Here is a 23,363-nt window from a genome sequence, read left to right on the forward strand (position 1 = left end):
AAAAATGGAAATGGAAAAGAGATATTGTTTTTAATTGTTATGTTTTTTGGGTTTTTTTAATTGTTGAATTTTGTGTTATTTTTTGTGTGTGTTGTTGTTATATGTATTGCGTATGTTTTTTTTTCTTTTTCTTTGTTGTTTAAAACCTTAATAAAAATTATTTATAAAAAAAAAGAAAAAAGAGAGAGGTAAAGAGCCAACTGCTTAGCTTGGCGGAGATGGAAAAATGCCGCCTTTGTTATAGCTGCAATCTGCGCCTCCATAGAAAGGGAGGTGTCGAAGATTATACCCAAACTCTTAACGGACGGTGCTGGCACTAATTACACCCCCACAAGAGATGGGAGTTGCCCCCCCCAATCCCATATCGTCCCGTCCCAGCCACAGGACCTCTGTCTTCAAAGGATTTAGCATCAACCGGCTCCCACGTAACCATCCAGCCACAGCTTCCAAACACCTGGTCAGTGTGTCTGGGGCCGAGTCAGGATGGCCATCCATCAACAGATAGAGTTGGGTGTCATCAGCATACTGATGGCAACCTGAATAGCCCACACTTTAGTCCATACTGAATAGCCCACACTTTAACCCAATCAGAAATCTTTGGAGCCGACTAAAGAAACTTGTTATTCAGAAGCAACTCAGCAATAAAGCCCAATTAACAGAGACAATAATTCAGTCTTGGTTTGGCATTATTACAGCTTCAGAACTAAAAACTTGGTTCACTTCATGGGAAGGCGTTGTAAGGCCGTACTTAAAGCTAAAGGTTACCAATGGTTACCAAAGGTTTCACATTTTTTCTTTATGACTGCTGTTCTAATAAATACTTCTTCATAAAATTCATTGCATTACATTCTTCATTAAATTATCTTTCCATTGCTATATAATTTTATGGTATTACTCCACACAAAAGTGGTGTTATGAGCCATCAAACCTCAGAAATACACTTTTCACAAAAGGTTTCCACAATTTTGGCCACTAGTAGAAGTTGTTCATTTTAAAGTTAAAGTTCTTTATATATGGGATCAGATTATTATTATTTATGTTTCATTTTTATATGTGTGTTGGAAGCCGCCCAGAGTGGCTGGGGGAACGCAGCCAGATGGGCAGGGTATAAACAAAAAATATTATTATTACTACAGTGGTACCTCGATTTAAGAACAGTCCTGTTCCGGAAAGTTTGTAAACCGAGGTACCACTGTATCATCATCATCATCACCACTGCTACTTCTACCTGAAATTCAATAAGTCTAGCTCTTCTCTGGGATGAATTTTGTTTGGCCCAGTCATGGCATCCCCTCCATCTCCAATGTCAGTTGTCTCTTTGGTCAACCCAAGACTGACAGGAGCAAAAACAGAAAACCTGAAGCTACTTATCTTTCCCAACAATTCTGAAGCTGACATTGAAGATGGCCTGGGCAGTTTAGACCAGCCCAATCGTGGTAGAAAAAGGAATAATCTGGGGAAGATTGTTCAAAGAGAAAACTGTAATTTACTGTTCATTGTGGGGGTGTTAGGTTCCCAGGTGTTGCAGGGGGCGCTGTTGAGCTCTCTGAAAATATATGACGTTGGTCACATAGAGGTATTTTTTGAATTTCCAGGCAGATATGACGATCGCACAGGGAGCCTTACCAAGAGAGGCCACGATCCCACGATTCTCCTCCATGACATCCTTATGCAGAGCTCTCTGGTCAGGATCCAGCAACGCCCACTCCTCGTCCGTGAAACGAACAGCAACATCTTCAAAGCACACTGGACCCTAAAAAAAAAAGGGAAATGTCCTCCTCTGAGACAGCAGAAATATGATCTGCTCCAGAATGCTATGTTGTTTCCTTCCTGTAAATTCCGTTGTTTCAATAGGATTGTTTTGCAGCACATTTTAATTATGGGTGCTTATTTTATTCTGCATTTTAATTATGGGTATTTGTCTTCCTGCAAATAGGTGTTACTCCGCCTTGTGTTTTCCAAGTCATTCTGCCTACGCAAGCATTCCAGTTTGCCTGATGGAAGGATCCACTTTCTCCTCTCCTAGTGAGCTGTTCCAGGAAGGTTCCCTCCCAATGCCCTAGAGCCAAATTCAAGGGGTTCAGGGCGGCATGGAGAGGGGGAGGAATGGGGGGCAGGCCCCATTTTTCATCCGATAGGGCTGGTTTGGTGAATCTAGGCCACTGTTTGTTCTTGTTTGTCAACTGCTTAGAAAACAATTTTAGCATTCAGTGATCAATAGACAATTAAAATAAGCCTATTTTCATCTCCTGACTCTGAGAGACAAGCAGGGAGGGCGGCTTCTGGCAAAAGGAGAGGGAGCCACCGGTGGCTCCTCCTTCTCCTGACTCACCTCAGCCTCTCGACCTTCCTCTCCCACTTGCCTCCTTCCTCTTCTGCCTCTGATTCTGCACTGCTTTCTGCCACAGAGTCTCCCAGCTCACTAAGCCCTGTTTCCCCTTCAGCTTCTGACACCTCCTCTTCCCAGGCTTCTCCCTCTTCTCCCTCTGACCGTTCATCCTTCCTCCACCTCCACTCCTTCGGCTCTCAGCCATCTTCCCTTCCTGGTTCCCCGGCTGCTTCCTCCCACCATTCCTCTGTGCCCAACCAGTCCATGACATTGCTCCATCCCTCGGCCTCTGTCCCCACAAGGCAGCTTCCCCTGACCTGATCTGGTTCCACAGCCGCTGCTTCCCTTCTGCCCCCATGAAAAGGCGGATCAGGAGGTCTTGCCGGCATCATTCTGTCACCTGCAAGAGAAAAAAGGTAAGGGGGAGGCCCAGAGTGCCTGCTTCTCTCACAGGTGAAACAGGGCATCTCTAACTACAGATGGGCCTTTGAGAAAGACTTACCTACTGAGAGTATTTGGAGGTTTGTGCCCATTTCATATGTTTGTTTGTGCAGAAATACATCTCCCCTCCTCTGGACCCTTCTTCCCAACCGTCTCCCCCCAAAACAAGATGAAAAGAACCCTCAGATGAATTGGAAAACCAACAGAACGAGACCAAACGGAGAAAAACCACCTTCCTCCTTACCCAGTGGCCTCTCTCTGGTGTCCAACGGAGGCCTCTCTGCCTCACAGGAATCCAGGTCCATTTCTGCAAAGAGATCCTTTCCCTGAGAAAGAAACAAGGATTCAAAACAGAGAATGGGGAGAAATACTAGAAAGAGAATGGCAAAGACTTGAAGGGTACGAGATCTCATTCCATGGATGCTTTCCCAGAAAAAGGATGGGCCATCAGCAGACCATTATGGGATGTTCTCTGTCCTGTTTGGAGCCCCTTGGGAGTATCCAGAGGAAAGTCTCTCTCACCTGTTTACTCTGTTCCTGCTTTCTCTCCTCTGCCTGACTCAGGAGGAAACCTTCGGCCAAGGCCACCGCCTGGGAACTGGTCTCCGCTCCACAGTCCCTCACCCAGCTCTCCATCTCCGGTGGAAGAACAGCCAGGAACTGCTCCAAGATCACCAGGTCCAGCATCTCAGCTTTTGTGTGCCTTTCTGGCTTCAGCCACTGATGGTCAAGGTGGTGGAGTCGGCTGCAAACCTCTCGGGGTCCTTTGGCCTCCTGGCAGCAGAACTGCCTCAACTGCTGGCTCTGCACCTCTGAGCGGAGGGTGTCCACCTCACCATGGATCTTCTGCACAGAGTTTTCCCAGAACCCCCCACTGCTCCCAGTTTGGTTGGCATGGCCTCTTCCTGCTTCAGGGCCAGCTGAGTCTCGCTCATCCATCTGGGCTCTCAGGAAGCCTCTGAGAGATCAGAAGGAACCCTTTGGTCTTCTGCCAAGTTCTGTCCGTCTAAATGAGAAGCTCTAGCAAATCCTACGAAGCAAATACATTGTTCTGTTACAGAATTTGTAGGACAGGGGGGGAAATGGTTCCCTGAGCAAGCATGGATGAGTCTTGCTGGGAACCAGGGCTGAAGTGCACCGCATCCCAGACCATGAGATATCTTTTTGAAAAGAAAGAGGAGGAGGAAGAGGAGAAGAAATAAGTCTCTAGCCTTCAAACAGTGCAGAATGTGGAGGCAACGGAAGGGATTTCTGTCAGATTAATCATCCTGGTTTCTCCATCCTTCCAGTCAATGCATGAAGCCAGAACCGAATGACAAGGGAGTCATTTGTATCTTTTGATAAATGGATGCTTTTCTCTAGTGGGGGTCCTGACCTGGGGGTCCTCTGGAGTTGCTCCCCCCACCCTCACCCCACCTCCACTCCCTGCTTCTGTCTCCTTTTCTGCAATCTCTGCCGCTGTCCAGACAGATTCGTGGGGTGAGGTCTCTTTTTCTCTCTTCTGAGGGCCAGGAATGTATCTGGCCAACCCCCTGAGGGCCAGGTGGGCGGGGCCAAAGACATCTCCCTTGATTTTTTTATTATTCTATTAGATAGCTTAACACAAACTGTTTTGCAATGCAGCAGCCAGACTATGGGCTGGGATCCCTCTCTTTATTCCTGGCCTCTCTTTCCTACTTTTCCTTCCTTCCTGCCCGTTTTTTTTTTGGGGGGGGGGGGCTAGTGTCCACCTCTTCCTCCAGCTTTGGAAAACCATTTGCAGATGTTCCCTCTGTTGTGCAATGAGGCTGAGCGATGTCACAGAGAGTTAAAGTCCCAGGGACTCCTTTGTTTAAAGAAGGGAGATCTTTTCTGAAAGGGGGGGGCGGAGGGTCAAATGAGTTTGGGATCCTCTGATCTGCAGGAAGGAGAGCGTGGCAGACCTGGCCCCTCCCTGGCAGGACCCTCTCCTCCCTGACTTGGGGTCCCCCCAGCCCCCTCCCCTGCTGCAGCCCTGGGACCCCCACCAGATCCCAGAGAGAGAGGAGACTCACCAGATCCCAGGAGGGACAGCGAGGCAGCCCTTGCAGGAGAGACACCGAAGCAGGAAAGGACTGGGGAGGGAGGGGCCTTGGCTCTGGAGGACCTCGCCCCCTTGCTTCCTGGCCTCTCTAGGAAGGCAGCTCACTTCCCTTTAACCCTTGCAAAGCCGAGTCCCTCCAGCTCAGCCCTCTCTCGCTTGGCAGAACCTCAGATTCTTATTATTTTTTATGGATTTCGGGGGGGGGGACTTTTGGTTGGACTCTGAGCATCTCCCTCCCTTTAAGAATTTGAGGTGATGCATCATTTGTCTACTTTTAATATGTTCTATGTTTTAAACGTCCCTGAGAGCTCTTGATGAAGGGTGGTATATCAATGTAAAAAATAATAACAACCACCATCCTTTTTTAGTCCATTGAATTAGCAAGTAAGCATTTCTGGAAGGGGAAATTGCATACTATTGTATGTTTGCATAGGAACATGCATAAGAAAGTTTTGGTTATTCATGATGAGAATATGATTTATTTTGAACTTCGCTTGGTACCTCCTTGGTAGCCAGTGCAATTATTTCTGTGTTGCAAAATATGAGTCAGCTATATCAAAAGCAACACAATGGCCAAAAACAATTACAATGTGAAAAACTTTATAGGAATAATTCAAAACATCAAAAATAACAAACTGAAGTCTCTGAAAATTTCTGAAAGTCCATAAATGAATCATGGTGACAGACTTTCCCCGGTGGAGAAGAAGCTGTGAAACTTTGTTGTTGTTTGTTGTTGTTGTTTAGTCGTTTAGTCGTGTCCGACTCTTCGTGACCCCATGGACCAGAGTACGCCAGGCACTCCTGTCTTCGTGAAACTTTGTATAATGAGCAAATGTCCAGTTCTCAAGTCCAACTCTGAACTCTGATGAACAGTGTGTTTCCAGATAACAACTACTGTTTCATTGAATTCTTCATCAGCCAATTAGTTCAACACTCGAAATTATAAAGCTATGTCATTTCTTCATTAACCAATCTTTTTTCAAATAGATATAATTACATAAGAATGAAAAGTACTCTGGAACAGTGCTCAACTTGTTCTCTGCCGGGTAAAGTCTGCCACCGTGATTGATTTAAGGACTTTCAGAGACTTAAGTTTGTTAGTTTTGATGTTTTGAATTATTCTTATAAAGTTTTTCACATTGTAATTGTTTCTGGCCGAGTGCTGAGTGTGATTATTTCAGCAGTGCTGGAACTCAGGACCCGCTGCCTTGAGGGACATCTAAGAGCAGTTTGGCAGGGGAAAGGTCTCCCTTGGGAGGTGGTGGACTCTCCTTCCTTGGAGGTTTCTAAGCACAGATCGGACGGCCATCTGCCATGGATGCTTTAGCTGAGATTCCTGCATTGCTGGGGGTTGTAATAATAATAATAATAATAATAATAATAATAATAATAATAATAATAAATTCAGTGAAGGCAGTGAAGGTCCTGTGTGAGTGCCTGGATGCGTTGGAGAATGGATGGCGGCTAACAGATTGAGGTTGAATCCTGACAAGACAGAAGTACTGTTTTGGGGGGACAGGGGGCGGGCTGGTGTGGAGGACTCCCTGGTCCTGAATAGGGTAACTGTACCCCTGAAGGACCAGGTGCGCAGCCTGGGAGTCATTTTGGACTCACAGCTGTCCATGGAGGCGCAGGTCAATTCTGTATCCAGGGCAGCTGTCTACCAACTCCACCTGGTACGCAGGCTGAGACCCTACCTGCCCGCAGACTGTCTCGCCAGAGTGGTGCATGCTCTGGTTATCTCCCTCTTGGACTACTGCAATGCGCTCTGCGTGGGGCTACCTTTGAAGTTGACCCGGAAACTGCAACTAATCCAGAATGCGGCAGCTAGACTGGTGACTGGGGGCAGCCGCCGAGACCACATAACACCGGTCTTGAAAGACCTACATTGGCTCCCAGTACGTTTCCAAGCACAATTCAAAGTGCTGGTGTTTACCTTTAAAGCCCTAAATGGCGTCGGCCCAGTATACCTGAAGGAGCGTCTCCACCCCCATCGTTCTGCCCGGACGCTGAGGTCCAGCGCCGAGGGCCTTCTGGTGGTTCCCTCATTGCGAGAAGCAAAGCTACAGGGAACCAGGCAGAGGGCCTTCTCGGTAGTGGCGCCCACCCTGTGGAACGCCCTCCCATCAGATGTCAAAGCGATAAATAACTACCCGACATTCAGAAGACATCTTAAGGCAGCCCTGTTCAGGGAAGTTTTTAATCTGTGATATTTTAGTGTATTTTTGGTTTCTATGGAAGCCTCCCAGAGTGGCTGGGGAAACCCAGCCAGATGGGCGGGGTACAAATAATAAATTATTATTATATGATTATTATCATTATTTATACCCTGCCCATCTGGCTGGGTTTCCCCAGCCACTCTGGGCGGCTTCCAATAAAACACTAAAATACAATAACCTATTAAACATTAAAAGCTTCCCTAAACAGGGCTGCCTGTTTAGGGAACTAGACCCGGCCCCCTCTTGCTTCGGGCTGGACTAGATGACCCTGGGATCCCCTCCTATCTCTCCACTCCTGAATTCTAGGAGGAGCTTCCTTGCCTCCTGCAAAGCCCTTTTCCCTGCAGGCTCTTCCTCTGGTTTCTGGCCAAGAGCCTCACCCCCAAAAGGATATCTGGGCATGGGCGTAGCCGGGGGGGGGGGCAGCTGCCCCCCTAAATGCATAAAAAATGATAAAAATCTGAGAGAGGGCTGAGCGAGGGAGGACTCGGCTTGGCAAGGGTTAAAGGGAAGTGAGCTGCCTTCCTAGAGAGGACAGGAAGCAAGAGGGGGCTGGTCCTCCAGAGCCAAGGCCCCTCCCTCCCCAGTCCTTTCCTGCTTTGGTGTCCCTCCTGCAAGTGCCAAATCGCAGCCCCCTCCTGGGATCTGGTGAGTCCATAGCTGTCAACTTTCAGATTTGAAAATAAGGGATCAGGAGCCTCGAAAATAAGGGATCAGCAGCCTCACCTATCTACCACCTATCTCTGTGTGTTTTTCTTTGTGGCTGATTAGCTGCTCTCCCTGTGCAAAGGTCAGAGGGGGCAGGGTTTCTGTTGAGGCAGGTGATTAGCTGTGGGAGGAGCTTATCAGAGTTTGCAGAGCAGTGGCAGTTTGATCCATCTTTTAGATTTAGGGGAGCTAGTCTCAAACGTTTGTTGGGGGAGACCTAGGTTTTTTTGTGGGGGGAGTTATTTGTCCTGTCTTCACGCTTTTTATGATGGAGGACCGCTGTAGCCACCCCCAACGACACGTTCTCAAGATGGAGGGGGAGGGAACAGCTGCAGTCGCCTGCGGTTCCTGCGCAATGTTTGCCATCTTGCCAAAGGTTGCAGGCAGCTTTACCTGCAGCAATTGCATGTTGATTGCCCTCTTAGAAGACAAAGTCCAGCAACTGGAGGAATGTGTAGCTACGCTCCAAAGAATTAGAGAGCTGGAGCTCTTCTTGGAAGCAACAGAGCACACCGTCTCCACCAAGGAGGAGACAGGGGACTCCCCTGAGAAGGAGGATAGTTCACCAACACAGGAGCCAGATATATGGAGAAACGTGACTCAAAGAAGTAGGAGGCCCAGGGTTCGCTCTGATTGTTTAGAAACACACAATCGCTTTGAGGTCCTCTCCCCTAGCATGGAAGACGAAGAGCAGACTCCATTTGAGGATCTCTCCCTCATTACAGTCGATCAGGTATATGAAGACGAGCAGCAAAGTCTTTTTTTTTTTTTTTTTTTAAATGATATTTATTAAGATTTTCAAAGATACAGAAAGTAAAGATTAAAATACATTCAAAGCCTTATTTTCATAGATCCACTTTCCGGGACTCCCCCCTTCCCCCACCCCTACCATATTCCCCTTTCATATTGTTGGCTCCACAAGCTCTCAGTTCTAATTAAAACTTAATTTGTTTAAACCATTATTCGAATTTAAAATTTATACACTCCTCATCAATACCCTTAATAAAAAACAAAAGTTCTCTCCCCAGGGCCCACCCCATTTTCATTCCACAATTTCCCTTTTTTTTAAAAAAATAAGGACACCCCACACAATAGAAATATAAGAAATAAGAAATAAAAAGTATAATAGGTGAAAAAGAGCCAGTTCAGAAAAAAAAAAGTTGACAAGCCTTTGGATTTTAGTTCTCCCCCCCCTGTCCCCGGTTTAATTTCCCCCTGACCACCAAACCATGTTATCTGCCTGGAATTCTTAAAGTCCATAAATCACCTATTTCCCCCAACTCCTTGCTGGCTTTTTCTTTTTATAATTATTTTTTAAGACATTTAACTTCAAATCTTTAATAAAACTCCCCCCATTGTTCTTTCCAAGTTGTAGTCCAATTTCCTCTTGTTCCGCTGCTGAAACGTTCTAATTCAGAAGTTTAGTAACTCTGCAGGGATTATTGTTATTCAGGAACAAAAACTTGCGTTCAGTCCCTTCCTTTCTTCAATAGAAAATTCTATTGTCTCCTTTAGCTGAACACCCTGTAGACAAAATATTATTTCCGTTTTGCAGCTTTCCCAGAAGATAACCAGTCCTGTAAAATTCCAATGGTATTTTTCCACTTACGACCATCTTTGTAATGTCCCGAAACTCCTCTAGGGGGATTGTTATAACTTTGTTTTCTCTAGTCCAAAAGTCCGATTGTTATCCATGTTTTCGCCATTTTGTATCCAAGTTTTAACGGGTTATAGCAAATTGTAACAAATTTAACCAGCAAAGTTCTCATAATAAGATCCTCTCTGCTTTCCGACTTTGACAGCTACTTTGACAGCTGTCAAAATCTCCGACTCTTTTCACCAGGCTCTCTCTTCAATCACCCCGGTTCCCGGGGGGGGGGGGTCACGTTTCCCTTCTCCCTCAATTCTTCCTCCAGCACAGTTCTTGTAGTTCCCCATCGTGGAATTCTTAGTTTTTATCAGCAATACAAATCTTTTTGGACCTTGGTTTCCACCATCCTTGTTTTGGAAGGTTTACAGTAGGGAGGGGGACTGACTTCCTTTTTGGATCCCCCCCCCCCCGCTCGTGTCCAATCCGAAAAAAAAATTTTTTTTTTTCTCCTTTTGAACCCGGTTTCCAAATTACTCACGGGTTGTTGTTAAGAAGTCCGAATTTTCAATAGAAGAAGTCAGCGCTCTCCGCCAAATGGCATGCGGCTTCGCTCGGCAGGGATAGCAGAGGACTCAAAGCACCACGCTTCTCCCCGGCACCCGATCCGTAGCCTTTAAAAAGGCTCCTTCACGAGTCGGGAGGGCGCTAGCGGTGCCAGCCGAGTCTCCATGTCCACGGCCTCCGTGGCCGTGGTTTTTAAGGGTCCCCGCATCGCCGGTGCGGTAGGACCCAGCCCCTGCCGAGCAGGCTCCCTCCGGAGCTCGGAGGGAGTCCGCCATTCGGCGATGGCGCCAACCCGGAAGTCGAAGACGAGCAGCAAAGTCAGTCCTCAGGGAATGTGCAGGCAACCTTGGAACGGACAGCTCACGGAAGAACCCCGACCAAACCTAAGAGGAGGCGTGTAGTGGTGATAGGGGATTCCCTACTGAGGGGAACAGAAGCAGTGATCTGTGGGCCTGACAAGATGTCTCGGGAAGTGTGCTGTCTCCCCGGGGCTAAGATCCAAGATGTAACTGAACGACTGCAAGGAATCATAAAACCCACTGACACCCTTCCTCTTGGTTCATGTGGGAACCAATGACACTGCAAGCAATAGCCTCCAGAAGATCAAAAGGGACTACGAGGCTCTGGGCAGGAAATTGAAGCAATTAAATGCACAAATTGTCATCTCATCTGTCCTCCCAGTTGAATGACGTGGCCCAGGGAGAGAGGGAAAAATAGTGGAAGTGAACAGCTGGCTTCGCAAATGGTGTAAACAGGAACGGTTTGGATTCTTAGATCACGGACTGCAGTTTCTTGAAGATGGACTTCTGGCAAGCGATGGGCTGCACCTCACAACGGTTGGGAGAAATGTTTTTGCCAAAAATCTCAGAAACCTCATCAGGAGGACTTTAAAGTGACTAATGTGGGGGAGGGAGACAGTGCTCCTGAAGGTAGGAGTCTATCAATTGATGAAGATGATCATCCAAATGTCATAGACCAAATGGAGCAAACAGCACGCAGACCTAGGTGGGAGGAAAAAATCCTTAAATAAGAGACACGGGGGAATGATTAATGGACTTCAATGTCTGTACACTAATGCGCAAAGCATGGGAAATAAACAAGATGAGCTTGAGCTTTTGGTACAGCAAACTAAATATGACATAATAGGCATCACTGAAACCTGGTGGGATAAGTCCCACGATTGGAATGTAATAATGGAGGGATACAATCTATTTCAGAGAAACAGACCAGACAAGAAAGGAGGAGGAGTGGCGTTATATGTCAGGGATGTGTATACCTGTGAAGAGATCCAAGATTTAGAACCTCAAAGCCAAAGTGAGAGCATTTGGGTCAAAATTAAGGGAGAGAAGAAGAACAGAGACCTCATTGTGGGAGTTTACTATAGATCCCCAAGCCAAACGGAGGACATAGATGATGCCTTCCTGGAACAGATGGCCAAGCATGCAAAAGGAAGGGAGATAGTAGTAATGGGGGACTTCAATTACCCGGATATTTGTTGGATGTCAAACACAGCCAAGAGCATAAGGTCAAACAGATTCCTCACTGGCCTTGCAGACAACTTCATTGTCCAGAAAGTGGGAGAAGCAACAAGAGGAACAGCCATTTTAGATCTGGTCCTAACCAATGTTGATGACCTGGTTAGTGGGGTAGAAGTGGAAGGATCATTAGGCGCGAGTGATCATGCTCTTCTGAAGTTTACTATAAAGCGGAAAGGAGCAGCCAAGCATACTAGGACTCAATTTCTTGACTTTAAGAAAGCCGACTTCATAAAACTTAGGGAAGTGCTGGGTGAGATCCCATGGACAGTAATACTAAAAGGAAAGGGAGTTCATGATGGCTGGGAGTTTGTTAAGAGGGAGATAGTAAAAGCACAACTTCAGGCAATACCAATGAGACGGAAACATGGAAGGTGCCTAAAGAAGCCAGGGTGGCTATCTAAAGAACTTTTAACTGAGTTAAGATTAAAAAAAGATGTGTACAAAAAATGGAAAAGGGGGGAAACTACCAAAGAGGAATTCAAACAAATAGCCAGCACGTGTAGACACAAAGTCAGAAAAGCTAAAGCACAGAATGAACTCAGGCTTGCTAGAGAGGTTAAAAGCAACAAAAAAGGCTTTTATGGGTATGTCCGTAGCAAAAGGAAGAACAAAGAAACAGTGGGGTCACTCAGAGGAGAAGATGGTGAAATGCAAACAGGGCACACAGAAAGGGCTGAAGTCCTCAATGCCTACTTTGCCTCAGTCTTCTCCGATAAAGAAAACAATGCCCGCCTGAAGAATTTGGAGCAAATGATTCAGCAGAGGAAACACAGCCCAGAATAACTAAGGAGATAGTACAAGAATACTTGGCTAGTTTAGATGTATTCAAGTCTCCAGGGCCAGATGAACTGCATCCAAGAGTATTAAAAGAACTGGCAGATGTGATCTCAGAACCACTGGCAGTCATCTTTAAGAATTCCTGGAGAACAGGCGAAGTCCCGGCAGACTGGAGGAGGGCAAATGTTGTCCCTATTTTCAAAAAGGGGGAAAGAGAGGACCCAAATAATTATCGCCCAGTCAGTCTGACATCAATACCAGGGAAGATTCTGGAGCAGATCATTAAGCAAACAGTCTGTGAGCACCTAGAAAGGAATGCTGTGATCACCAATAGTCAGCATGGATTTCTGAAAAATAAGTCTTGTCAGACTAACCTGATCTCGTTTTTTGACAGAATTACAAGCCTGGTAGATGAAGGGAACGCAGTGGATGTAGCCTACCTTGATTTCAGCAAGGCATTTGACAAGGTGCCCCATGATATTCTTGTAAAGAAGCTGGTAAAATGCGGGCTTGACTATGCTACCACTCAGTGGATTTGTAACTGGCTGACTGACCGAACCCAAAGGGTGCTCATCAATGGTTCCTCTTCATCCTGGAGAAGAGTGACTAGTGGGGTGCCACAGGGTTCTGTCTTGGGCCCGGTCTTATTCAACATCTTTAGCAACGACTTGGATGATGGACTCAAGGGCATCCTGATCAAATTTGCAGATGACACCAAACTGGGAGGGGTGGCTAACACCCCAGAGGACAGGATCACACTTCAAAACAACCTTGGCAGATTAGAGAACTGGGCCAAAACAAACAAGATGAATTTTAACAGGGAGAAATGTAAAGTATTGCACTTGGGCAAAAAAAATGAGAGGCACAAATACAAGATGGGGGACACCTGGCTTGAGAGCAGTACATGTGAAAAGGATCTAAGAGTCTTGGTTGACCACAAACTTGACATGAGCCAACAGCGGCAGCTAAAAAAGCCAATGCAATTCTGGGCTGCATCAATAGGAGTATAGCATCTAGATCAAGGGAAGTAATAGTGCCACTGTATTCTGCTCTGGTCAGACCTCACCTGGAGTACTGTGTTCAGTTCTGGGCACCACAGTTCAAGAAGGACACTGACAAACTGGAACGTGTCCAGAGGAGGGCAACCAAAATGGTCAAAGGCCTGGAAACGATGCCTTATGAGGAACGGCTAAGGGAGCTGGGCATGTTTAGCCTGGAGAAGAGGAGGTTAAGGCCATGTTCAAATGGCCTTATGATAGCCATGTTCAAATATATAAAAGGATGTCACATAGAGGAGGGAGAAAGGTTGTTTTCTGCTGCTCCAGAGAAGCGGACACGGAGCAATGGATCCAAACTACAAGAAAGAAGATTCCACCTAAACATTAGGAAGAACTTCCTGACAGTAAGAGCTGTTCGACAATGGAATTTGCTGCCAAGGAGTGTGGTGGAGTCTCCTTCTTTGGAGGTCTTTAAGCAGAGGCTTGACAACCATATGTCAGGAGTGCTCTGATGGTGTTTCCTGCTTGGCAGGGGTTTGGACTCGATGGCCCTTGTGGTCTCTTCCAACTCTATGATTCTATGATTCTACCAATCTGGGATAGCAGCAAATCTCTTTTCTGATGAGAGAAGCTTTTGCATCTCACTTGGAAACGAAGGACCCAGAGTCTGGAGGAAGAATGGGGAGGCACACAATGCCAGATGCTTGAAGTCCAATGTGAAGTTTCCACAGTCTTTGTTGATTTGGGGAGCCATGTCATCAGCTGGTGTTGGTCCACTGTGCTTCATTAAGTCCAGGGTCAACATGGCTGTCTACCAGGAGATTTTGGAGCACTTTATGCTTCCTTCCGCAGACAAGCTTTATGGGGATGCTGATTTCATTTTCCAATAGGACTTTGTCACCTGCCCACAGTGCCAAAAGTACCAAAACCTGGTTCAATGCCCATGGGATTACTGTGCTTGATTGGCCAGCAAACCCATCTGACCTGAACCCCATAGAGAATCTATGGGGCATTGCCAAGAGAAAGATGAGAGACAGGAGACCGAGCAATGCAGAAGAGCTGAAGGCTGCTATTGAAGCATCCTGGTCTTCCATAACACCTCAGCAGTGCCGCAAGCTGATAGCATCCATGCCACGCCGAATTGAGGCAGTAATTGATGCAAAAGGGGCCCAAACCAAGTACTGACTACATGTGCATGCTTCTACTTCTCAGAGGTCCAATATTGCTCTATTTGCAGTCCTAGTTTTGCTGATTTCATTTAATATTCTAATTTTCTGAGATTGTTAATTTGGGGTTTTCATCAGCTGTACACCATAAACATCACAATTGTAACAAATAAAGGCTTGACATATCTCGCTTTGCATGTCATGAGTCTATCTCATATATTAGTTTCACCTTTTAAGTTGCATTACTGAAATAAATGAACTTTTCCACAATATTCTAATTTTTTGAGTTTCACCTGTATTTCTGAGGTTTGATAGTTCATAACACCAGTTTTGTGTGGAGTAATACCATAAAATTATATAGCAATGGAAAGATAATTTAATGAAGAATGTAATGCAATGAATTTTATGAAGGAGTATTTATTAGAACAGCAGTCATAAAGATAAAACGTGAAACCTTTGGTAACCATTGGTAACCTTTAGCTTTAATTATGGCTTTACAATGCCTTCCCATGAAGTGAACCAAATTTTAGTTCTGCAGCTGTAATAATGGGAAACCAAGACTGAATTATTGCCTCTGTTAATTGGGCTTTATTGCTGGGTTGCTTCTGACTAACAAGTTTCTTTAGTCGGCTCCAAAGATTTCTGATTGGGTTAAAGTGTGGGCTATTCCCAGGCCATTCCAGCAGTGAAATATCATTATCTTGAAAGCACCTTTTGCACACAGCAGCAACACGACATAGAGCTGAATCCTGTTGAAATAGAAAATAAATATATATGTATATGTTGTTGTTTAGTCGTTTAGTCGTGTCCGACTCTTCGTGACCCCATGGACCAGAGTACGCCAGGCACTCCTGTCTTCCACAGTTTGGTCAGACTCATGTTTGTAGCTTCGAGAACACTGTTCAACCATCTCGTCCTCTGTCGTCCCCTTCTCCTTGTGCCCTCCATCTTTCCTAACATCAGGGTCTTTTCCAGGGAGTCTTCTCTTCTCATGAGGTGGCCAAAGTATTGGAACCTCAGCTTCAGGATCTGTCCTTCCAGTGAGCACTCAGGGCTGATTTCCTTAAGAATGGAGAGGTTTGATCTTCTTGCAGTCCATGGGATTCTCAAGAGTCTCCTCCAGCACCATAATTCAAAAGCATCCATTCTTCAGCGATCAGCCTTCTTTATGGTCCTTCTTCGGCGATCAGCCTTCTTTATGGTCCAGCTCTCACTTCCATAGCTTACTACTGGGAAAACCATAGCTTTTACTATACAGACCTTTGTTGGCAAGGTGATGTCTCTACTATATATATATATATATATATATATATATATATAGAAATGCTTCAGTATCTGGGAAAAGATCACCTGCGGCACACTTCAGTTTGGGCTCAAGTATTTCGTTTATGCATTTTCCCGCATTTATATTCCCATTAATGGCGCAAATTCTGCCCACACCTTTTGCTGCCATACAACCCCAGATCATCACACTGTTTGGGTGTTTCACGGTTGGTGTAATGCAAGTAGGATGTAAATCTTCTCTGATTCTTCTCCTCGCGTATTTCATGCCATCACTACCAAGCAAAGAGATTTGGGTTTCATTGCTCCAAATAACACTGTCTCATTGTTCCGCTGTACAGTTAACATGGGTTTCATCTTTCAACCTTTTGTTGGAGAGATAACAATGGCTTTTTCCTTAGAATTCTAACATTTAGACCAGTCCTTGCACTCAACTTCCCATTACATTGTGCCATGTCATCTTGTATACACCCAGATGATTTTCTTCTGTCATGTAGGCAAAGTCTTCCACAATTTTGACCACTACTTTATATCAAACAAAGCACCATTCATCAGAATCTCATAATAGATATGTTGGTTAATGACAAACAACACAGGTAATGAACACACACCTAACTTCTTTCAGTTCTTCTCCATTTGTTCCTGAGGCTCTAATCCCTTTTTGTCTCCATTGCAGATTGTGATGAATCGGAAATTTAGAACAAAGGTGACCATGATAAAATCCCCAGGGAGGAGAAGCCACGTAAAATTTTTGAGTGTGGAGAAAGCTGCAGTCAAAACTCCCATTCCACTTCCCATCAACAAAATCTCATTGGAAAGAAAGTCTATCAGTGCATGGAATGTGGAAAGAGCTCCAGGAAGAGCTCCGATCTCACTTCTCATCACAGAATTCATACAGGGGGAAAACCCTATCAGTGTGTGGAATGTGGAAAGAGCTTCACAGATAGTTCCTCTCTCACTTCCCATCACAGAATTCATACAGGGGAGAAACCCTATCAGTGTGTGGAATGTGGAAAGAGCTTCAGTCATAGCTCCCAACTCACTTCCCATCAAAGAATCCATACAAGGGTCGGAAAAACCATTATACAGCTTTAGGAGCCAGGCAAATCCACACCTTTTTAACCAGGCCTTTTTCTTATTGACATCTAATGCTATTTTAACACGTGATGTTTTGTGTTTTAATGTTGTGTTTTTATCTTCCAAGCATCCTGAGACCTGTGGGTGTAGGGAATGTTGGAGGGGGATTTCTAGCCAGTGGTAGAGTACAGAGTGACTCCAGGAGACATGGGTGTAAAAACCCAAACTAAAACCAAGACTTTATTACCAAACAAATAAACACAAACTCTGGTGGGTGTTATTCCTGCAGGCAAGCTACAAAACTCAGCTTTTTCCTCTTATAGCAACGGCCAGCTGCAGCCGATTAACTCAGAAACTTCTTAAACGTATACACACGTTTCTGTGCCGAATGTTCCCAAACACCCCCTCTCATTCAAACAGAAACAGAAACAGCACTTTAAACATTTACAGAACATATTTACACGTCACGCACAACAATTCCTAATTTTGCCACTAGTTGTGCATGTTTCTCAAAAGTTAGTGCTTTCGTAAATATATCAGCCACATTTTGCATGCTCTCACAATATTTTAGCATTATCAGGTTTAGTTTATCATTTTCAGTCATATTTTGATACTTAATTTCTAAATGTTTGGATTTGTTTCTAAACTGCTCAGACCCAGCCAAAGTTATTACAGCTTGATTGTCTTCCCATATTTGAACTGGATAATCACATTGTATATCTAAATCCTTGAGGATCTGAACATAAAATTTTATTTCATTACACAACTCTGATAAAGCACAGTATTCAGCCTCTGTTGAAGATGTGGCCACGATACCTTGCTTTTTGGACTTCCAACCTATCAAGGAATCCCCAAATTGAAATACCCTTCCAGAAATTGATTTTCTATCAGGCAGGTTGGCCCAATCGCTGTCAACATAACACTGCAATTTTGTAGACCCTGAAGATGGTAATTTCAAACAATAGTCAAGTGTTTGTTTTAAATACCGGAAAACACGTTTTAAACCTTTCCAGGCATTTTCTGTAGGACAGCTTACTAGTCTGCTCAGTATTCCAACTGCATAACTCAAATCTGGTCTGCTCCACAATGAAATGTATAATAAACTTCCAACTATTGAATGGTACATTTCAGGATTTACAGGTTCTGTGCATTCTCCTTCATTTTTGAAAAAACTATTTCCATTGGGGTTTTTACTCCCTTGCAGTTTTGCATATTGTTTCTTTCAAGTAACTCCATTATTTTATCTTTTTGACTCAACAAAAAACTTCCATTGTTTGTTCTTTGAATTTCTAGACCGAGATAATTTTTTACTGGACCCAAATCTCTTACTTTAAATTCCTTTCTTAGTTGTTCTGCAAACTTTTCCACTTGCTTGTCACTTTTTGTAGAGTATAGCAAATCATCTACATAAGACAGACATAATTCGTGTTTATCACCCTTTCCTTTAGTGTACAAGCAGTTATCAGCTAAGCTTCTTTTAAAGCCAAGATTTTTTAAAGCATTATCAAGACACTCGTTCCAATTTCTGGCTGACTGTTTGAGCCCATAAATTGCTTTGTTCAGCCTATATACAGAATTCTGTTCGCCTGCCTCAAAACCTGGTGCTTGATTCATAAAAATTTCTTCTTGCAGATTTGCGTTAAGATAAGCTGTTTCAATATCAAAATGGTTTACCTTAAACCCACGTTGTGCTGCAAGAGCTAGCAATAAACGTACACTTTCACTCCTTGCAGTAGGAGAAAAGGTTTCATCAAAGCTTTCACCTTTTCTTTGAGTAAAGCCTCGTGCTACCAGCCTAGCTTTGTACTTAACACCACCATCTGCCAAGTGTTTTATTTTATACACCCATCTACAGCCCACTGCCTTTTTTCCTTCTGGCAATGGCTCAATGGTAAACACATTATGCTCTGCCAAAGATTTCATTTCTGCTTTCATTGCATTTTTCCACCTTACTATTTCCTGGTGTGGTAGCTTTAAAACCTCCTCATAATCACAAGGTTCTTTCTTCACATCAACAGTTTAAACTTCTTGTATAGTGAACCTTTCTTGAGGTACCCCCTTTATTGCTTCTTTGTGATCTTCTAACTTGAACACTCTCCCCCTCTGAACTATCTTCCCCTTCTGATTCATCTTGCTCAGGAGAAATTGGTTCAGCTTTAGGAGATTGTGTACTGGGACCCTCATCCCTTGAGTTCTCACCACTGTCTCTTTCAGAACTTTCTTTAATTTGTGGCTTTTCTACCTCAGATTTCACAAATTTATCTGTATCATCTGAAGACAATACAACTTCTGAATTTCCATGTAAACGAGCCCAACCATCTTGCTCACAAAACTCTGCATGTCTTGATATCACAACTCTGCCACGCCCTCATGCAAAACGATACCCCTTTGACCAACTTTCATAGCCAACAAACCTAAGTTTCTTTGCCTTGGGATCGCCTTTCCTTCTCTGTCCTTTTGGGATGTGAACCCAAGCCCAACAACCAAAAGTTTTAACATGATCCAAAAAAAGGTTTTTTTCCATAAAGCAAAAAATGAGGGGTATTGTTTATGGTAGAATGAAACAATCTGTTCTGTAAGTAATTAGCACAGAGAATTGCTTCCCCCCCAATACTTCCTGGATAAGCCAGAATCACTTAGCAGAGAATCTAGCATTGTTTGCAAAGACCTTATCTTGCATTCTGCAACTGAATTTTCTTCAGGCGAAAAAGGACACAATTTACGGTGACTAATACCACGTTTTTTCAACCATACCTGGAGGGCTTCAGACATGAACTCGCCTCCACGGTCACTCTGCAACTGGGTAACTTTGTAGGGAAACTGCCTTTCTATATAGTTGGCCCAATTTTTAATCAGTTGACCAGTTTCACTTTTGTGTTTTAACAAGTATATCCAAGTATACCGGCCATAATCATCCACAAGAACAAAAAAAAAAAAAAACTTTGCTCCTCCTTCAGACTCTGCAAATGGCCCACAAAAGTTTGAGTGTACTAAAGTAAATGGCCTCTTGCTAATTCTAGTACTTTCAGGATAGGACCCCCGCTTACTTTTAGACTCCTTGCAGGTATTGCAGTCCAAAAAAACTGAGCATTTTTTCATTTTAATTCCCTTGCTTAATTCTGGCATTTTTGTAATACTGCGGAAATTGGCATGCCCCAAACGACGATGCCACAGATGCTGGCACTCATCATGCAAGGCTCTATTACAGGCTTTAACACATGCCCCAGACTCACTCACTAGCTGGTCTTTCAAAACAAATAAACCATTTTGTAGTGACGCTGTAACCACTTTTCCAGCTTTCTCTATTTTACAGCCTGAACCAGAAAAGGTTACCTTAAATCCCTGCTTAACAAGGCTTGTAACTGAAAGCAAATTATTTTCTAAACTTGGTACGCATAAAACATTGGTAAACTTGGTACTTAAACAGTTGATATTCACACTACCCTTTCCAGCTGACTCATGCACTGTTCCATCAGCTAGTACTACATTTAGAGACTTACAAGGCTACTTTACTACAAGGGTTTGTGCAGACTTAACAAAAATGTTTGTTGCTGCTGAGTCTAAAATCCAGTCTTGTCCAATGTCGTGACTGGTGCCTCGAACTGCTGCAGAAACATACTCTTCCCGTCTCCTCGCTTCCCAGCAAACGCAGGCCGCCCTTTTCTTGTGTTTTCTCCCACAGACACAGTGCACAGACGTACTAAATACTTAGGTGACCCACAACGATAGCATCTTCTGACTGTGAAAGCTGCTTCCTCTGTTTGGTCAACAGCGTCTTTAGGCTGCCGCTCCCCATCAGTTGCATATCTTTTACTGGACTGCTTCCCATTTCTGGAGTTACGTTGAGGGGTTGTGGCCTTCCTCTCATGGCGTCTTTCCTCCTCATCAAGCAAACGCCCAGTTAAGAAATGCATTGTTAATTGGCTTTCTGGAATTGCCTCCAAAGTCATCACTAAATTGTCCCATGACTCAGGAAGTGAAGACAGCACAATATGAACCTTTCTCTGTTCAGAAAAATGTTCCCCAAGTTCATTGTGTGAAATGTGAAAATAAATCACACATTCTTTGAAGGTGTGTTGAAACACATTCACCCTCACTTAGTCTGGCTCGGTTCAGAGCTCTCATTAGAGTAATTTTGCTGCCAGCAGTGTCTCTAATGTGTATTGCTCTCAGTGCTTTCCAAATCTCACTTGCTGTTTCAAGGTCTCGCACATGAGATAACTGAGACATCTCTAAACTCAAAATTAAATTGGCATAGGCTTTGTCCTCCAGCCTTTGGTCTGCTTCATCTACTTCTTCATCCTCCTCCTCTTTTACAGGAGGGTTAACAATAACATTCCAACATTGTTCTTTCTTTAAAAACGCCTGCATCTGTAAACTCCATGACATATAATTGGACTCTCCCAGTTTCTCTGCTGGAAAATAGGAAGCCCCCCCCCCCTTGAGTTCAGCTTTCCACTCAGTCCTTACTCACACGTGGCTTGAAGAATTGTTCGGCTCCTGGTCTCAAACAGACACTCCCTGCGGATGCCTTCACACAGCCAGCTGCTTGAGAAACGCTGAGTTGCTTCCAGTCTCTGGGTTCTTTTCACGCCCTGTCTCTGCCCACTCAGGACTGGGGACTGGGCCCGTAACCTGTTGGAGGGGGAGATTTCCAGCTGGTGGCAGAGGACAGAGTGACTCCAGGAGACATAGGTGTAAAAACCCAAACTAAAACGAAGACTTTATTACAAAATAATAAACACAAACTCTGGTGGGCGTTGTTCCTGCAGGCAGGCTACAAAACGCTCCTTTTCCCTTTTTACTGCCACAGCCAGCTGCAACCAATTAACCCAGAAACTCCTTAAAGGTATACACACGTTTCTGTGCCGAATGTCCCCTAACATAGGGGTCTTTTTACCCCCCTATTAAATATTGGAGGAGGCCAACCCCCAGGTTTTCTTTGTGTTTTTTTCAAATGCAACATTTTATTCTTCTGCTACTTGCCATACAATTTCGCTTTCAATTTGCCCTTTTAAGAATTTTTTAAAAACCGCACAAAGGTCATGAGAAAAACAAAATACAAGAAAATACAAACGTGGACAGGTCCCATCTTTGCGGGCCAAACACAAAAGTTGCTTTAAAGGAGGCTTTCCCAAACTTGGGTCCCCAGCAGCTCCCGGACTACAGTTCCCATCGTCTCTCCCCATTGGTCCTGGCTAGCTAGGGATGATGGGAGTTGTGGTCCAAAAACAGCTGGAGACCCAAGTTTGCTTTAAAGGGAAAGTAGGCTGGCCTTGTGACACCCTCTGCTGGCCAAAAGCACTGCCCCAGAATCTGAACCACCCCCAGTACTGCTAATTGGAATTTATAGAGCGCAAAACTGAAGTTTGATCGGCACTTCAACCTCTAGTCAGCTTCTAGGTGCTTTCTGCACCACCTAGAGTACCCACAGAATTGTGGCTTCTACTGGCAACACACACAGGAGAACAAATGAAAGACAAACACAAGGGGCAGGGAAAAATCTGGAAAGGGCCATACCAAATGGAAATTCGTTGTGAAGAGGTCACTTTCCCCACTGCTGAACAATGCCACAGGTAGAGGAGATGGAATGCCAGAAGTGTTCTGCGGGGCAAGGGGAGCTGCTGGGAAATTGAACTACGGGCTCAAAATATTACTTTTTTAAAAAGTTGCTGCCATTATAGGCATTGCCATTCAAATGGTGTGCATGCATCATGTGATTGATAGTGCAAGGCGGGACTTACCTGCCCCCTCCACCAATATTTTATTCAAGTTGGCACCACTGGGTCGGGTGGTTTACGGATTAAATAAATACATAAATCGCCTCCCTTTGCAAATATTCCAGCTTGTCTATATCCTCATTTATTCTTCTTTAAAATGTATTTGCCCTTCATCTGAAGATTTTACAATATAAACATACAGGATGAAAGCATGGCTTTCTCAAAAACAAGACAAGCCAAGCCAGAGAAATCTCTTCTTTTCTTTTTTTGGATGGAGTTACAAACTTTGTTGATCAGGGAACTGCTGTGGAAATAGTGCATCTAGATTTCAGTAAGGCTTTTGACAGAGTCCTCTGTGAGATTTATGTGAGGAAGCTGGTAAAATGAGGCTGAATGAGGCAACTGTTAGGTGGATTTGACTGACCAAACCCAAAGAGAACTCCTTCATGGTTCCTCCTCATCCTGGGGAAAAGTGACCAGAGGGGTGCTGCAGGGTTCTGTCCTGGGCCCGTTGTTGTTCAACGTCTTGATAAGTGACTTGGATGAAGGAACTGAGGGGATGCTTGTCACATCTGCAGACACCAAATGGATCATAATGGCATCCTCTCTCTTCTTCAGCAACAGACAGGGAGACAAAGAACAGTGCAAAAGCACAGCAGAGCGAAAGAGATAAGACTGACTTCTGTTCTTACACTTTCCAAGCCTAGGAAAGTAAACAGGGGCATGTGACATACTAGCCACATATCCAGCAACGGGAGGAATGAATTGCTAACACACCACATATGATTGCAGGTGATATAAGGGGGAAAATCCTGCTCCCTTTTCCTTATGGAGTACCCAAGGGCCCATATACAGTCCTTTAGTAGGTTCTCTATCGGTAGAAGAAAATAAC

At 44.4% G+C, this 23,363-nt stretch overlaps 1 protein-coding gene across 5 annotated transcripts in view; it reads right to left on the reverse strand.

The window, feature by feature from the left end:
• Positions 1-12,863, reverse strand: part of LOC308475067 (uncharacterized protein) — a 29,276-nt gene extending 16,413 nt beyond the window's left edge. Inside the window, exons 1-5 of one of the 5 annotated variants that reach the window (XM_081001861.1) lie at positions 4,804-4,895; positions 3,293-3,800; positions 3,003-3,096; positions 2,647-2,729; positions 1,627-1,753 (exon numbers count right to left, since the gene is read on the reverse strand). In XM_081001861.1, the coding sequence (XP_080857987.1) occupies positions 1,627-1,753; positions 2,647-2,729; positions 3,003-3,096; positions 3,293-3,709 (721 nt within the window). In that variant the 5' untranslated portion in view covers positions 3,710-3,800; positions 4,804-4,895. Of the gene's footprint in view, positions 1-1,626; positions 1,754-2,646; positions 2,768-2,831; positions 2,916-3,002; positions 3,097-3,292; positions 4,698-4,803; positions 4,896-12,521 lie in introns of those variants that run through there. The other 4 variants (XM_081001862.1, XM_081001860.1, XM_081001864.1 and 1 more) reach the window with 4 other exon arrangements.
• Positions 12,864-23,363: the final 10,500 nt, after the last annotated feature.

The sequence above is a fragment of the Podarcis pityusensis genome (assembly GCF_964106645.2).
Source record: "Podarcis pityusensis genome assembly, chromosome: 4".
NCBI lineage: Eukaryota > Metazoa > Chordata > Lepidosauria > Squamata > Lacertidae > Podarcis > Podarcis pityusensis.